The sequence below is a fragment of the Patella vulgata genome, chromosome 1, assembly GCF_932274485.2.
Source record: "Patella vulgata chromosome 1, xgPatVulg1.2, whole genome shotgun sequence".
Lineage (NCBI taxonomy): Eukaryota > Metazoa > Mollusca > Gastropoda > Patellidae > Patella > Patella vulgata.
In genome coordinates this window covers 69,027,225-69,045,639 of record NC_065879.2, presented here as the reverse complement: position 1 = coordinate 69,045,639, position 18,415 = coordinate 69,027,225, and the positions used below count along the sequence as shown (strand labels likewise).

Sequence of the window (18,415 nt, the reverse complement as noted above, 5' to 3'; positions counted from 1 at the left end):
CGAATGGCGATATCATTTTCTGTTAACCAGGAAATAATTGTTTATTTATGCTAAATGAGTTATTGTTAGACTTTTAGCCGGCTACAACCATAAATCTGGCTCGCCGAGGTGCTCTCTTTTAAGGTCGAAATGGGTGACTCGCGGCTTCTGCAGCCAAACAGCGTCATCGTCTATCCTCGCAAGAAGCTATATCCAACCGAGCGCTGGTGCAGGTCATGTAGCGAAATTTCACGCTAGAAATTCTGACTGCAGGCCTAAATGTTTTTCACGGTTTATTAGTTGCACGATAAATTGTACTCGAATAGATTATTTAACATCAAATTACTAAAAAAAATTGTCCCGGCATGGATTAAAACGAGAGTATAAATGGCTCTGGGTTGTTTTGAACGTGTTCCATTTATATCTTCTGTAGAGGATGTTGAATATTGGTTTACTTTCAATACATCACATCAGCGTACATACTGAACGCAATTGTGCCAATTTTGGACCGATATTCCACTTAGACTGTTAGAGACCCAATTGTCTAAAAATTATAGTTCGTAAATGATTAAAAAAAAAAACAACCCAAACCCCAAAAACCTAAAATGATGATTATTGCGGTTGAGGTTTAATTACGGTTTTGTTTTATAGGCCGGTTTTTTTTTTTTGGTACTTTTGGCTAAATACAATGGTATTATTTAAACCAAGCTTCCTACTTAATACGTATCTAAGATGTCACAGTAAGTCTATTTAGACTTAGAGGATAATGGAATGTCACCGTTTATGAGAACAAGTACTGTTTGTAGCCAGTAAAAAGTTGTGAAATAAACAATCACCACATGGAGTGGCGGTGCATCTTGTCTTGGTCAAATTACGAGAAACGTTTAGAAATATTGACTGCGAAATATACCAAAAAGTAGATATGCAAAGTTTTATACTCCTAGTTGTATGTTTGATTAGTTGTATTATTATCACCAACAGCTGGTCTTCTGTTACAGTTTATAGTTTGGTTATCAATATATCATACCTGTAAACCGGCATAATGAGGTACATTCCAACAATATCCGACGTATTTGAATTTGTACCATGACTTCATGCAAACGGATGGGTGGGGCTGTGTCGTTTATTTTTTTTCAATACTTTTATGTATGCTTGAAATTTTGACCATGTATTAAAAAGGACACTATATGCATTTATTGAGCAATAGCATTAACTAATTTAATCCATTTAATAGTTCGATAATCAATTATGGAAGCACATTTAGAAGGATTAGTCGTCAGATTGCGTTTATGGTTCTGAAGAAGTCAAGGAAATGAACTTTAAATTCGTGTATACGTTGAAGATTGAAAAAACAACGTTTATTTAAATAATATTTATTTACAAAATTGATAATAATTATGATACCGGTCATTATATTTACATATCTTTCTACAATTATAGTTCTTGTCACCGAATACTTAACATGGGTTTTAGTTGCGCGGAGTAAAAATGTCAGGAAACAATATACTGTGACAATATTCAGTGAATTACAGTTCAGAATTTAGAAGACAAATGATATTCTAAATACAAGTAAAGTAATAGGACAACAATGTCAACAGTTTTCCGGTATTGCGTTTCAGCGAAGTAAGCAATTTGATTGGTCAAAACCTATAGAACAGTTTTCCCCATCCATTTTTGTATTAAAGACTAACATGACTTTCAGATGGCCGCCATATTATAAAAGTATTGCTTTTTGTAATTCTTGGAAACCAAGACTAGATGCTACATATGGGGAGTACTTTAAACATTTTCGGTTACATATGGTGTTTTTGATTACCAAAACAACCAAATGTAGAATAATATGTTGTCAATTTTCGGTATCCGGATATGATTTGTGGTGCACTTCAGAATGACGACTATTTTGAATAGAAGAATCCACACCAGCAGGTGGATTTACAGATTTTGTATCTGGTTTCTGATTTGATATTCTGCAGAAAACTAACAGAATGGATTCTGGTTCGCGGCAATCGTACACAGTTTTGTCATTGTCTTTTCCGGATATGTGCAAGGAAACATAATTAATAGTGGGTGGTGCTTATTGAATACGTGATATACATATTTATAAATTATGTACATCAGTTCCAGGGTGATATTTTCAATAATAATTATTAAACACATTTTACCTCATATTTAATATCGCTTATATCCCCATGTGATAATTTATTATACTAAAGATTTTCAAATATATATAACAGAATGCCACGTTTATGAAGATGACAGCCATTCTGGATTTCGCCAATTAAAGAATTAGCCGAGTCAACTATTTCAGTAGAACGGTTTGCCAGACTCATAGTGATCAGCTGAAATACAAATAAATACATTTAGTGTCACAAAGTCATCCAATTAACATTATGATGTCATATGTCGAAATACATTCTTATCTAGTCTATTTTTGAATAGTTATATCGAAAGCATGAAGTGATGTTAGGTAGATATCCTTTACAATTTAATACACTGTTTATCTATTGTCAAATGAATCATAACCACGCATCCAACCCATCAAGGTGTCTTTGTCTTTGGCTTCTTAAGAACGTGTGACCTTTTTTTGGTTTAGCTGTTTTGGAATGATATGTCTGGAATATCTCCCGCGTTGGAGGAGGGGAAGATACATTTAACGTAGCACGAAATTGCTGTGTTCCGAGACCGGTGTAAAGAACTATAAGTCATCGAGCGATTTCCTGAGTCACAAGAAAGGTGCTAAATTGGATTAAATGTGCCTGGACAGGGACTAATTGCTGTCATTTACCGTACGATACTTGATCCAACCAACGTACTTAACCTTTAAAATTTGGAACTCGCAAACCGCACTGGGTCCCAGACAATTATGGTTAAAACTTACTTTTACGCCAGAAATCTTCGTTGTAGTCTATAGATTGTACAACTCTGGAAAAAACAAACAAAAACATAAAGTACGGATGCATTATGTAAGATTTACATAAATAGTTTGCTGTTCTTGCTATAAAGGTTTAAAATAGCCAATGAAGAATGAAGATATTGAAAATTTCATCCAAATCACTTTATTCTTGGCGAAGTTATGACTTTTGAATATGTAGTGTAGATCGTTTATTAGCGTAGCAACTTGACAATCGAGAGAAAGCCGGGATTGTCCATTTTATCGCATGTGAATAAATATCTAAATAATAATTTATATATGATCTGAAGCCAGAAAAAAGACATGGAATAGGCAGACTGAGCTATTACATAATGTTCCTTTCAATATATATTCGGGCATCTTGGTACACAACAAATTCATTTGAGGTTTATTACAACTCATTTCTTTCAGTGGTGTATACAGAGCATTCAATATGGGTGTAGAGTGGGGTGCAAACCTAGGACGATCATTAAAGCGTATTGGTTAAACCTATTAATTCATACAGGCCGTTAAATTCGAAGGGTGTGTGCTTTTCTTACAACAAAGTCCTTGTTTCTCGATGTTATGTGTTAATGTACATGAATAGAGGGTGTCAATTCCAAGGAGAATACTTATACTTACTGAGGTCGAACCTTTCGTGGTCTGAAAAAAACAAATTGCAGAATTAGTTATCCAGGAACAGCTTGATGCATCGAGCAACAGAATTCAGACGGTGGAAATTATAGAACAGAAGACTATTTAAGTGCTACGGAAAGGGTGGTGTATTTGTCATGGATATAATATATTATGTTAAAATCACTGTCACCCCCATTAAATGCATGACATGGTATGTCTGGCGGTATGTGGACCGATATGATTACTCTGGATTGTATAGTCCGGTTTACGTTTCAGGGCCCCAATCCCGCAAGGTGACTCGGGGGCGGCTTTAATCCACATCATTGCGTAGAAGAGGGGTTTAGGGGTGAATAACTATTATACTCTGACTGAGTATTCTGACAATAACGCGGGTACAACTAGGACTTAGAATTAAGTTCCTGTTAGACAAGTTTAGGGTTTTGTATACTTTTTTTTTCTTCGGTTTTGAAACAACCGCACTGAAGAGAACAACAGTGGTTATTCAAACCTGGAAAGGTCTGAGTCAAAATAACGTCTAGTTGCCCAGGTGTGATAAAAATCAGAGGTCCATTCGTGTACTCATTGTTGTGTACATGGCAGTTGGAATGCGACGAAGAGTAGAAAGAAACGCTGTTGTCCGTGCACAATTACCGTAGCATTACTTACCTACAGCAGTCACAGTCACAATCACAGCCTCGACATCTGTCAACAAAGCCACTACAAGCTCCTGGTTCACAACAACCTGTGCAACACTGACCACAAAAATTACGAAACACGGTGAATATAGGTGGACCACCACAACATGCCCCAGTCAGACAGTACCTGCAAGAAGACAAAATTCATTGCATTTCTGTCAGATTAAAGATACATTATGTAAGATTTAGATAAAGAACTAGCCATTCTTGCTATAATAGTTCGAAAGTAGATGATGTAAAATGAATAATTTGAGAATTTCATTCAAATTACTCTATTGGAAGCGAAGATATTAGCCTTTGGAGGTTTGACAGACGTGCGCAATAATTTCAACCACCGTACTGGTTGATCGAAGCTAAGTCTCGGTCCTCCATATTTGATTAAATCAAAGTATCGCTGAACCATTCTAATCTATTTAATATCGGAGAAATCTGATGCCATCGAGAGTTGATTAGGGCCTGGATCATTTAATTAATGCCTAATTAATACTTTAGAAAACATTTCAGGCCTAAAGAAAGACCTGCAATATGCAGATTTAGCTCTTGCATAATGCATGTTTAATTAGATCACACGTTTTAACCGAGATTTATTTAAAGCTGATAACCGGGATAATACAACCAAAGTCTGATGGTCATTATCGCTCAATAAATAAAATGGTAGAGCATCTGGTACCATGTCGCTTTTGAAGGGCTCACATAGCTAACAAACAAAATCACTATAGTTTTGCATAATTTTCAGCACCCCCGATTTAACTCTATTATTCAGTTGTTTTCACCAACCTAAAATAGAACCACCTTTATATAGTATGTCAAATAAAATGAAGCAAATCAACCAGACTTCCCTACGACATATTTTCAGTAAGGCCATGCCTTTAACGAGTTTAGCAGTTTCCATGAGCTGGTATCATAATTATGAAAATGTGCATTTGAACCAGATGTGCAGATACCATTGTTGTGGATGTACCTCAAACAGAATAACAGAGCAGCAAGTAAAGCCAGGGCCAAAAGCGTCATCAATATAGCGAACATAGCTACGTTCTCGGGTCGCGCCCAAAAGTCAAATGGTGTGGTTGTAGGTGGAGCTGTAGTCGTGGTGGTTGTGGTGGTTGTTGTCATGGTGGTGGTAGTCATGGTTGTAGTCGATGTCGTTGTCGTTGTTCCAAATGTTAATGCTATGGTTCCTGTAGCACTGCGTCTTGGAGACCCTGAAGTACAATAGTATGAGAAAAGCTGCGTTTACACGGCACTGATGTTTTACACAGAAAATAAATATCTAAGCTGGCCCTTTTGTCCATGTATTTCTAATAAAACACTGGTATAGAGAGCTTTTCAAGAAACCATATTTTATTCTAAATATATGTAACCTGTTTTTCATTTTAAATAATGTTATACATAAAGGATTTATATTTATTTTTAATTTCATTGATTTAGTTTGTCTCGTTCAGATCAAGATGCGTTTGGCGCTATATAGCCTAGTTGGAGCTGAAGTGCTATAAAACTCCATTCATTTCAATTTAATATCTATTTTAGATCACATAAACTATCGTTATTCTTCTTAATGACGATAACAAAGATACATCGGAAGTCTAGGGGAAATACAATAACTTTCCGTAGCTAGCGCCCCCCCCCCCCTCCAACACACTTGGGCGCCGAACCGCACCCTTTCCTTTGAACGCAATATGAAGCCAACGGCCCTATAAAGCCGAGTGACATTGGTTGGGCTGCCCCTTGCCACCGCCCCCCCCCCCACCGCTAGCTACGGACCTATCAAAGCGAAGGGTAAACCTGGGTTGTTTTTCAACCTGTGAATAATGAATAATGAGCGTGCTCATCATTCGTAATTCAACAATTCATTTTAAGTTTACAAAAGTAATTCATAGAAACACCAACTTTAAATCAAATAAACAATATTCTTAATTATTGGATTAGAAAATATTCGGAGATAGATTTATAGTTTCTGTCACTTTTATCTACGTGCGTTAGATGTACTGTATATCATCTACGTCATAAAATCGTAATCGCTTACATGTTAATTATATAATGAATCTACCTTACCTTTGTCTGTGGCTTTAGCTACTATAAGAGCTGTTGTTCCAGCTAATGTATCAGGGAACTGACTAAGGTAGTGTAATTGACCGTTGTTAAACAAATTAAAATGTGTAGCTGCATCTGGCGGAAAAATATTCACCAATTCAAATTCTAGATCACCATTGCTACCTGAAGTAAAAAAAAGATTGTGACCTTTCCTGCGCCAAATTACTGTTACTTCGAATGTCATATATTGTATTAAAATAAATGCTACATACAAGCAATGATATGGTATAATATAATATATCGAGGTTATATACTGTTTTTAATTGCGCTGCACTATTACACGTCGTATATATTATGAGTGTCTTGAAATTCATTTAGTCAAGGGAAAATAACTACAATCCTTGAGAGATTTTGATATTATTTCCTTTTGCATTGTGAAACATTTATCAATCAGCCACGCTTGTCATCAGGAATTTTGCCTATTAGATTATAAATAGAAGTCTAAAATATAATTAGACATGGGATTCTTGTATTCCAATAACCGATTGCTATATCAATAAACTAAATGCAGGGTTTATTTCGTTCTTCATTAAAACCAGAACTGATATAATTCACTATAGGATATTTCAATTCTACAGCGGAATTAGAAAAGATACACAGGTTCCTAGAAATCTCCAGTTCATGTTTAACATACACTTACATCGAATAGATATGGGGATAACTAATCAGTGGTTATAACAATCATTAGGAGCTGGCAATGTCCGTAACAGTGCGCAATTTCTTGTCGTGTATTGCCGTAACGTGTAACGGTGTAAATATTTAAGGCCGGAAAATATTGCTGCATGGTTAATGTTTGACTAAAACCCAGCATGAAACTGATACGAGACGACATACATTATCACATAATATATTGTCCTTTACGATTTGATATACAAGATTCGTCATTCTGTTAGCATTACAGATTTATTTGGTTTAACTTATTGTTCAACTAGCTCTGTCCGCTCTGAGAATGTTCTCAGGTGACGAATAACCAATTTTACCGAATTCTTCCAGTATACATCCATTTATTACCTTGGTCTGTGTCAGTAGCTGTAAATGCTCCTATACGGCCGATGCCCGTAGCATATTCCACTGGTATAGTTGTAATCTCCGTCGTAAATACGGGATCGTTGTCGTTTATATCTGTAACAGCTATGTTCAGCGTAGTCGTACCTGTTGCTCCGAACGGATCGGTAGCTAACACATTTAATATCACTAAAACAATAACACAGATTAAAAATATTTAAAGAAATATAATGGTCTGTCATTAAGGATTTCAATTAATTAATGTTAGAAAATATAACTTTGTTATTGTCGAATCTATTTACTATCATTTGAACCATAGATAAACAAGACAAAGCAATTCTAGCCATTTTCTTAATTTAAACAACTTGCCCCGAGGTTATAGTCGACAAGGGCTTTTCAACTTTGGGGTTATATTCTGCGTCAGCTTTCAAAACGCCAAATAGTGACGGAGGCCATGTACTACACCAACTATGCAAACCCGTTGTAGAACACACACTGCCATGTGCTTGGTAAGTTCTAAAACTAAGATTTTTGGATACGTGTGTATTCAATTGTACCGGTTGGAGAAGTAGTCCCCGAAGATAACAAGACGAAAATGTGGACGCCTTCATTCATCACATATCCAAAGTCGAATTGCTATCGCGAGACAGTATGACAATACCTCTGATCATGGCAGCAAACGTGTACAAAGGACCGCGTTATTTCGTCCCACTCAATGACTAGAGATACCTTTCTTGCCATGACAGTTCGTTAGCAATGGAGGGAACCCAATGAAGGTCCACTTGTAGGCATACGACACTAGCGCATACATCCGTGTGAACGAAGGAATCTACAATGGAATGGGTGACATACAAGATCCCTGCTAGAACAGGAACGATTGTTTACTTAGTGATAAATTTTAGTCCATAAAATTTAAAAACAAAACGCCCCTAACTCACCCGAACTAGGAAATGCAACAGATTCCAGATCGTAATCCACAGCAAATGTTATTCGTCTGTTATTATCTGTTAAAGCGAATCTGTTATTAAAATCACCAGCCAGACTGATCGTCACAGCATCATTATCTGGGTCAGTGGCAGTAAAGCGTACATCGCAAAATGACTCGCCAGCCTAGAATATGATAAGTGTGCATATAAAGTGATGATGATGATGTTGATGTTGGGGATGGGGTGAGATGGATGGGTATGGGATATTATATTTAAAAGAAATGATCATATTATTCTTGAAAAAAATATTTACATTCATAAAAGTGGTATATATATGAAACTGTTAAAACAGTAAAACATATTGTTTAAGATGTGTTACCGGAGATTCGTATAGAACACAGGTGTGTTGTGACTTGGCAAAAACTGGAGCTTCGTTTACATTCTCCACATAAATACCGATTGTTTCCCCTACAGAATCTAAAAACCCATCTGATATTACACAGCTAATATTATAAAAGTTGTTGCTTTCAAAATCGAGTGGTTGATCACTTATACTAGAGAGTCTGTAAGCATTCCCTGGAATAAATAAATACATTCATACTAGAATAATATTCCGGGATAAACTCACATCACAGTAAACAACTTTCAGAGAAAAAGAAACTACTGGCATCGCTTCATGGATTACAAATGACAATTTCAATTGTACTCGAAAGCTACAAATGGGACGACTGTATTATCAAACACTGTATTTTAACCGCGATGACTCAAAGTCGTGCAAATAAGGCCTGTTATGTTTTATATACATGTATATCGTGTTTTCTTTTCTGGGTATCGTTCTTTCTATGTTAAAATACTAGAACACTTATTATGGATACAATCACTTGGTTTATTGTACTGCAACGTTTCAACTAGATTTCACAAGTCGTTTTCAAGCAAATACCCCATGTACAAATGTGTATGAAGATATATGTATGAAGATATAGTATGGAATATTAATCCCAACTATAATAGTGCATTAAAATGAGACGAAACACCGAATGAGTCAACCATTCAAAAACAAGGAATAACGTCCGAAGAAGATTTCGTACTAAGAAAAGACAATGTAACAATGTAAGCATGTCTAAAGTTACAAAGTAAATGTAATTGGTACAAATGGCAGACATATCTTTGCCTAAATTACCGTTCAATTAAGTCGCCTGAGAGGTTTTCTTGAAACGGGCTTTGGTTTATTTTTATGTAGTTATCTCATGGTTTGACCAATATCAGTAGCATAATCAGGGCAAAACTGATCTATACTTACTGTTAGAATCGAAAGCAAACTTGAAACTTTCTTCTCTTGGATTAACTGTACATACAGGGTTTATGGGAGCAGTGAAACCATCTTCATCGGCAAAGTTAAAGTTGGTTATAAGGGTCTCTTTAACTGCATTCTCTTTTATTGTAACATTTAACGGTAGTTGAAGTATGTTAGGGCGATGATTGACAGCTGAAAAAAAGAAATGGAAAATAAAATTGTGGCACCACTGTTGATCACAAGATCTGTCCGTAATGGGAGACCGTGAGTTTCAGTGGAATATACAAGAAATATGTAATGTAAAAATATAATTCAAGAGTTTTGAATAAATAAAAACTTACAATTAACATTGACAGTGAGCTTAAATGATGTTGAGTCTTTACTATCAGTAGCATTAATATATAGAGTCATCTTGGCATAGGGTATTGATTTACCATTGACTGTAGTTGTTACTAATCCTGAAGCTAACAAAATATCATATAAGCTAGGCTTTATTATATCGACATTCTCAAATTAATGATTACAAGCATTGACAGCTCATTGGCCACGTATTGTGGTTAGTAATCGTTCTGATTAGTTATCTTCCTGTACCTGTGAGAATCGAAGGAGAGGGGTTGAATTGACATTTTATGATCCTCTACCAGGTTTCAGTGAATATGTACGACGGATAGTTACATGTGTATAGAGTATGCTACTTCAAATTTGTGAATCTCAAAATTTCAATGGTGAGCTTCATACACGATTTCGAACAAGACACGACCAGATGTTGCTCCCTATGTATTAGAGAGCGTTTATCCCAAGAAAATGTATTGAAAAGGTTGAGTGCAAAGAGATTCTCATAAACCATTGTAGAAATAGTTGGTGGTCTGTATCCTTTAATTTGGACGGTTAACAAGAGTTATGCACCTTGATTAATAGGCGGGCGCATCACAAACGATTTCAACTAAAGGGAGGGGGTAGTGGGTGGGGGATGCTGTCTACTATATCACCTCACTGGAAGAGTATTAGTGGGACGTTTGTAAATTTCTTTAGATCCATTCAGCTCATTAGTCATACACCGAGTTAATCCATGTTCAAACTAGTTACAATAATAGTTGGAAATAATATTAGCTTTTTATAAAGAAAAGGCAACAAAATGAAATTATGTACGTCTATGTAAATTGGTTACAATTCAAAATACAATATTGTTGTTTGGCTAATTTTCCAATTTTAATAAGCAAAATATTTGAATCCATACAATTCGGTTTAGAGCAGGCTGATATTTGATATTTCACAAAACAAATTTTTTTATCTCCACTTAGTTTTAACAAAAGCATTCTACATTTATGACGGACATACATTTTATGAACAAGATATTCCACGAGAGAAGCTCAAATATAGACTTGAAATATGCCTGAGCATGCCGATTAGACAAACGCTGTAAACACAGTGTACGAAGCAAATCGGCCATGATCGGATATTTATTTATCTCTTTTGAGCAATTTTAGCACTTACAATCAACAGCAAAGAACCTTTTAGCATCAGCCGGTTCTGATGTTATAGACAAGCTCACGGGGTCATTCTCCGTATCAACGGGTGTGAGCTGTACAACAGTACCCCCAGAATTCAATTCACTGTCAATTGTCATTTCCGTAGCTGAAAAGAAAAATTGATGTGCTTGAGATTTTATCATTTAAAATTTGTTATCGAAAATACTGTTTACATAAAAGAAATGGACGGAACCTCTGAAGTCTTTGGATTCTTGTTTTCTTTGTTGTCTCTTGTTTGCAAGAAGGTTTCTTTTGGTCATGAAGTAAAGACATGTGGAATCTGCATATTTTGACTTACAAAGAAATTGCATTTAATAATATATTTGGAAGGGGCAGTAATCAAGGTCAGATGCAATGCAAATCAATCGGCTTTTCGACAAGAGTAGGTGAGAAGAACTGTTACTAAAACGTTGACATTTTAACGGTAGACTGTCTGGTATGTTCCAGTTTCGACCCCCCCCCCTTCCCTTCCACTCCCACAACCTTATTTTTTCCAAAAGAACCTCTAGATTAACCATTGGCAGTTCGATGCCAAGGAAAGTGTAGCTAGTCAAGACATGAATATGAGGGTCATCCGAGAGTACCGTGTATGTCACATACTCTTGACAAAGTGAATGCCATAAAGGGTGGATGGCAAACCGACTATTCAGACAAAATTCTCCCACTTAGCATTCCTTTCCTCCATTATTGTATCACCCTTTTATGAGACAGATGTTTTTGCAGTGGTTATTCTTGGTTGTATTATAAATCTAGATCGGGGCTGGTGGGGCAAATAATCAAACCTATCATTTCATTTTAAAAGAACGCTTCATAAAATATCTTGTTATATTATTTTGAATGTTACGTACGTCCATTTATAATGGGTGGTGTATTTTTGGATACGGATATGAAAAATGGAGTACAGACAGGCGGATCTGACGTCTGCGTTGGATCATAACAACAAACCCTGGTTTGATAAACTGACTGGATCAGCGGATTAAGCGGGAAGCCATTTTTAGGATCATACACCACTGAAGATTCTGGAAAGAAAAGAGACCAGTACATATTTATTGATGCTAGACTCTGGAATTGGGTGGTGGTGGGTGGGTAAGGTTCAAGCCGCTTTGATTCCAGGGATAAATAAATAAACTTCAAGGGCTGTTTTTATGGCCTACATTGTAGGTCCGTATGCCAATAAAAGGTGAAAGCTATTTGGATTATCGTTGTTTGTTTGAAGATAGTTCTCTTATTCAAAATATGGGTTAAAATATTTACTGTTTAATACAACCGGTCAATATGATGTGATCCATGTGCATGACTGTTATCACGTGATCGTTCAATATGGCAATTCACTGCCATGTATACATTGGTAGTTTAAATTAGATATGAGTAGGCCGTAGCTCATGTCCGTCTTCATTAACCCAGTCGGGGCTGAAAACTGGGAAGTTAACTCCGATTTCATTTCATTTTCTCGTAGCGGACGTCTTATGACATGAACAGCAATTTAAACATTCAAGCTCACATTCAAGGAGGTTGGTGGTCTATAAGGTGTGTCGTATATAGGCTATATGGAAGATTTTATCAAATTGAGCATTGGATCCAAATGATAATCAACACCTCAAACACTCAATTTCTATATATCTAAGGAGGGCTATCTTGACTAAGACTAAAAAGCATTTTCTCATGATAACTTACGAGTAAGACCAAAACGACTGGTTGTTCTAACTTCAAATGGACCAATCAGAGGATCTGTATTAGGTTGGGGTACGACGTGTTGTAAGTAACATACAAATTGGTTCTCATCCTGGTTTAAACTGACATTGTCAAATGTTATTTCTGATAATATTGTCTCAACTCTGGTATCTTCTTTTATAGCAAATTGTAGTCTCTCTAATACCGTACTAAACTAAAATAGCAATGGAATAAAGTTTAACGCACCTTTAACATTATGGAAAAAGGAAGAAACTAGATAATTCGATTTCCCCTAGCGCTCGACCATTAATATAAAGATTCACACAGTAACACAACAAAAAGAAAGAGATATTTTGAGTGAATTATTATTTCATTAGACCTGTCCTCTTCAGTTCAGTAATTAAAATAAGAAATGAATAAAGTAAAGTAAACGATGTCTCTTTTTGCGACTTGAGTGAAGATAGCTGAATTAATTTTAATCAGATTGGTGTGAAGTTGCCGTAAAGTGGATATAGTAACCATTGGCTATACATATTGAAAAATTTTCTCGCCCATCTTAGATGCCCTTTGATAAATACACAAATTAAATATCTGTTTTTGTTTCAAATTGGGTTTTTTTCTGAAGCTTTATATCAAGTGGATAAATCATGTTTGGTAATTAAACATATCGTTCTTTACAAAACTTAAAGTAAAGAAAATGGAATCCCTAACAGGATACACACTTTTCACTGCTGAGAGATGTACCACAACAACCATATATCATGTGGCTTTCAACCAGATATTTACGACAAGGAAGAAAAATATGGGTAGATCCACCACCACCCCCACCCCACGCTCCCGGCTTGTCTCAACTTCGATTAACACGAATAGTAGGGTGCCTAGTCGTCACAAATTACAACTGATTGTTCACAAATACCCTACAAATGTCAACAAATGCAGGGTGGAAATATTTTACCTCTACACAAATCGTAAGACATGCGTGAATCTTCGTATTATCTTTGACACTATAACATAATTTTGTTCAGGTAAAGGATATTCGTCGGAATAGGCTGGAGACCCCAACAAACAAGCAGAAAACAACAACCATAAAGGCACAATTGTCATTACTTACTGAATTAATGTGTAAGATGTGTAGGTGAACTTGTAGAAATATGAGTAATATGTATAGTAATTTCATCATGTGATAAATATTACATTAAGTTATCATCTTTACTCGTCTATGGTTAACTTTCACATCTGTAATTAAAGAGACACTCTCAGTCCATCTATCTTTATTTGAATATTACGTGATTTGGCTATGCAGTTACAAATTTATTACATGGGAATTCGGTCCTAGTGATCAAACACTTATTATTCTAAAGGACTTATAGATATGATGTTTGAATTGCTGTAATATATACAACGAACATCAGTCAACTGGTGAATATTGCCATTAAATTTACATTTATGTTCAATCTATAAGAGAGAATGATTATTGCATTAAATATAAAAACATTTTTTTGAAAGTGGTGAGATAACTCTTTTTTAGACTAATTTAGTTTAAATATACAGCTTAAACAAGAGAGAGAGAGAGAAATGGGGTTTAACGTCCACTCGACACAAACTAGGTCATTTCGGGACTAACATATGGTTTAATTTTATTTCAATAATTCGCTTGCGCGTAGGGGTCTTTAGCAGTGGGAGGAAACCGGAGGACCCGGGGAAAACCCACGAAGTTGGACAGGCGACCCTACTCCTTGTCACATACAACCGGGGATTCGAAACCACGCCAGTCGACTCAATGACAGACTTTATGATACAGCGCGCGCACGCTAATCATTCAGCCATCCAACCCCCCCAGCTTAAACAAACACTAAAAATATTCCAATGTTCCCGATGATGGGTCTGCAATATAAACCTTAGTATACGGTCTTGTTTCTTCCCTTATATTCACGTCATAATAACAATATATTAAATACTAAAAAAAAATCATAATTAGATACCTGGAATTTACTCTGGTGACACCTTAGTTTATTAAATAAATCCACAAAAACTTTAATAAAATTTGGCTCGAAATTTCACTCTGTACGTCGAATGACACATATAAACATAGATACATATTGTTATTTATTTTCATTCAGTTTACATTCGTCTTTTATTGTTTTGTATGGTATATTCAAAGGAAATCTTTGCTATCGTGTGTAGTATTGTTAAATTGAATGGTTAGGAATAATAAACAGTCAAATCAAAGTAGTTTAGAACAGTCATCTTCGATCGCTACTGTTTTGACCCTTACAAAACATTGGTTTGTGTGGTTTGGGGTATTTTGAGTAAAGAGGTCGGAGACACGATTCATGGAACCAATGAAACGGTGTTATAAAGAACAGAATGTTTATCTCATATTGAGAGTAAGTAGTAACTCTATGAAATTTGCATGGATTGTATTGGGGATTTTACCCAGGCAGCGCCTGAACCAAACTATAATGTAATTACCCTATATATGATTAGAAATTTGAATGTTTGTATGATACAGTTATAGCTCCGGATCGCCAGGTTTTTCATCCTTGTGCAGATTAGATACATGCAGATTTCTTGTATAAGTTAATACCATTTTAAAGATCATTTGGTTTAATGTCAGATCGCATTAAATTCTTACTGCACGTTTTACGAAGATGACTGTCAATACGTCAACGACACAATAACAAAGAGCGTCAATGCATTCTTGATGAACTTTAGCTATTGCCTGGAAACATCAACATCTTGGTTAAGATATCCAACAATATAATATCAAATTACTGTTAACTTATTTCTTAATATGACGTACAGTTTTCTCTCAATATGTCAAACAGAAGACCTTTAAGCATTTTTCTTATTTCAATTGAACAAAAAGTGGAAACAGTACAAACAGTATAGTTTAGTTACCATCTTGGCCTCGCTATTTGTGGTTACAGATTGCAATTTAAGTCAGGACTGGTCGAATTTTATTATTGTAACAAACTGATTTTCGTAAGACTGTTTGTTTTATTGTATGTGGTCTAAAAGCTTATAATATTTGACTTTTCGTCTGGAATTTTGGTCTTTTAATAACATGTTCCCCTTTGTTTTCGAGCGATTTTAGTCTGAACGACTGCGAATTTTTTTCCCCATCAATACTTTTGGAATGTTCCGAAGAATCTTATTTGATTTCGATTGTTTCAACCTTTATAAAGACGGTCCTTATAAATAAAGTACATTAGGCATGGTTTCGTAATAAATGTAGGCTTAATGGGTTTCACACTGTGGTCACATACTTTAAAGTCAATCTTATTGACTTAGATCTGGTCACAGGAATATTTGTTAAGTCTTTGAAGCTGTCATGAAGATGTTGTATCAAATGTGTCAGGTTTAGTTTCGTAATAAGTAGATTTCTTGTCCAATAGTTTTCAATTGTCTCATTAGATAAGAAAACTGTGAACTGTGCAGTGTCATTTACACAATTGACGTTTGTTTGTAAATAAACACCAAGGTCTAAGCATATTTCTCGGGTGCTTTCCAAATTTGTACAGTCTTAAAGTTGTAACCTAACCCAAATGAAACGCATTACTCGGGTGGACTATAACTAACTTAACGCTTCTTTAATGCAAATAAGCTTAACATGACAATAAAAACGCCAAACACACCCTTTCATTTCTCAAAGGCCGAACCGCCCAATAATGATTAATGATACATCACATGTTACGTAATAACCAACCGTGACTTCGCGAAGGCCATTTAAGATGGCGATAGGCAAAGATTAACTTCGCTTAAATAAACATTAATGATCAACATTGATTTTAATGAACTGAAGAATGTGATCTTTAAATTCAGTGATCCGTAAATAATTAGGGTATTTCGTCAATTGTATTGACACACTTTAGAGTAACAGTGATGCACGGGCTATTTTATTGGCTAATCTAATTACCCATTTTGTTATTGATAACAAAGAAATTACTTTTTTTTATAAATTGAGTAAAATTATAGTTACTATTTCCAAATTCAGCAAATCGTATTTTTTTTAATATTGGAAAGTTCACTTTAGTTGGATGTACAAAAGCAGATTGAGCTATTTGTATTCTTCAAAGGACCCTGTAACTCCAACTGCTCAGCAAAAACATAGGGAACAGTCCAGTCGAGACAATCCCAAATGACAATGACCTTTAACAACCACATAATGAAGTAAATGTAGCGGTTAATATGAAACTTTCAGCTATGCGACCCCCCCCCCCCACACACACACACAACTAAAAATACAGTACGTATATACACGATCAGGTTTCTCAGAAAGATTAGACATACCCTGGCCCGTGCACAACATCCATCATCCAGTGTCCGTTGTTTATAACGTGCATGTCTTGAATATAAATATTGTTGTTTATCAGAAAAAATATTTTGTTTGTAGAAATAGACAAGGCTGTTATTCGGCGATAATATCTTAGCGTATTTTGAATTTTATAACTGGATCATGATTTCTAATTTAAAAATACAATATTTCTCATTCAATAATACAATCTAAACCTGATTATAACCTGATGGGAAAAGCACCATGATGTACAATAAAGGGAGGCAACTGCTTTACTCATGTTAAATGAAAGGGATAACTCGAGCTTTTTTCAAAATATTGTTAAGCTGAACGCTGTCCACCACGTACGGAGCAACACCTGGCAATGCCTTGCAATACAGATCATGCATGAGCTTAACCATGGTGTGCTTGGTAGTCCGGTATCCAAATCTGGACTTCTATAATCCAGATGTTGATATTGTGAAGCCGAGATCACGCATTATATTTATATGGTGTAGAATCTAATTTCATCGGAAAAATAAACTAAGATTCGCGTGTATATCCATAAAACACGGTTCAACACATTATTGTCATATTCAGGGTAATTAGAGCTCTCCGCTATGTAGTTAATTAGATAGTGAATAAGTAATATAGAACGTTTTTGAAGCACAGGTAGATAAAGCAATAGCCTAGCTCAGTTGCAGAGTAGGGGTGTAATTCAGATCGAGGTTTTTCATTGAACATCCACATTACAGCGATCACTATTTTCTGCACTGCCCAAATTATTCGACTCGGCGTATCTCAACATTATATACCCTCCCATTTAAATCCAAACATACAAAAAGCGTTCCTATATGGCGATCCCAACGAAAGTAACTCGTACAACAAAGCGATTTTTTGTCAAGTTCACAGGTATTTTAAACTAACCAAACGCTTTGAATAGATAGGGTAATTGGCAGGCGACAATGATTAATGTTAAATAATGATGATGATGGCGATGATGATGACGATGATGATTTATTTATTTATTTATTTACATATTTCCTTACTTACTTATTTGAAAAAATGTAAGATATATTATACCTTTAAAATTTGTACATTTTACAATGTTATTGAAATGTACAATTTACATGGAGATGAATTTATATACGCTATGGCTTGTTTTCAGATCCACAATATCAGTATTGTAAATAATCATGTTAAGATTTTTTTTATTTCTGACTCCTTTTAGATATAAGTAGTGATGGATGTCGTGTGAAAAGCAAATTTCGCTTAATAGAATTATTAATTTATTTATCTATTTATTTATTTATTTATTTATTTATTTATTTATTTATTTACATATTTACTTACTTACTTATTTGAAAAAATGTATAATATATAATTTGTACATTTTACCTAAGAGAAAGAAAGAAATTTGGTT

General features: G+C 35.2%; 1 protein-coding gene across 1 annotated transcript; it reads right to left on the bottom strand.

Moving 5' to 3' along the window:
* Positions 1 to 1,336: 1,336 nt before the first annotated feature.
* On the bottom strand, positions 1,337 to 14,826 carry LOC126822448 (protocadherin-15). Its single transcript, XM_050551381.1, has 16 exons — positions 14,699 to 14,826; positions 13,828 to 13,952; positions 12,720 to 12,930; positions 11,894 to 12,064; positions 11,011 to 11,151; positions 9,858 to 9,980; positions 9,523 to 9,708; positions 8,602 to 8,798; positions 8,235 to 8,406; positions 7,303 to 7,485; positions 6,253 to 6,414; positions 5,162 to 5,402; positions 4,172 to 4,327; positions 3,512 to 3,532; positions 2,858 to 2,901; positions 1,337 to 2,318 (listed from the first exon to the last, which is right to left on the bottom strand). The coding sequence occupies exons 2-16, from the start codon at positions 13,894 to 13,896 to the stop codon at positions 2,284 to 2,286; spliced, it is 2,112 nt and encodes a 703-aa protein (XP_050407338.1). The 5' UTR covers positions 13,897 to 13,952; positions 14,699 to 14,826; the 3' UTR covers positions 1,337 to 2,283.
* Positions 14,827 to 18,415: the final 3,589 nt, after the last annotated feature.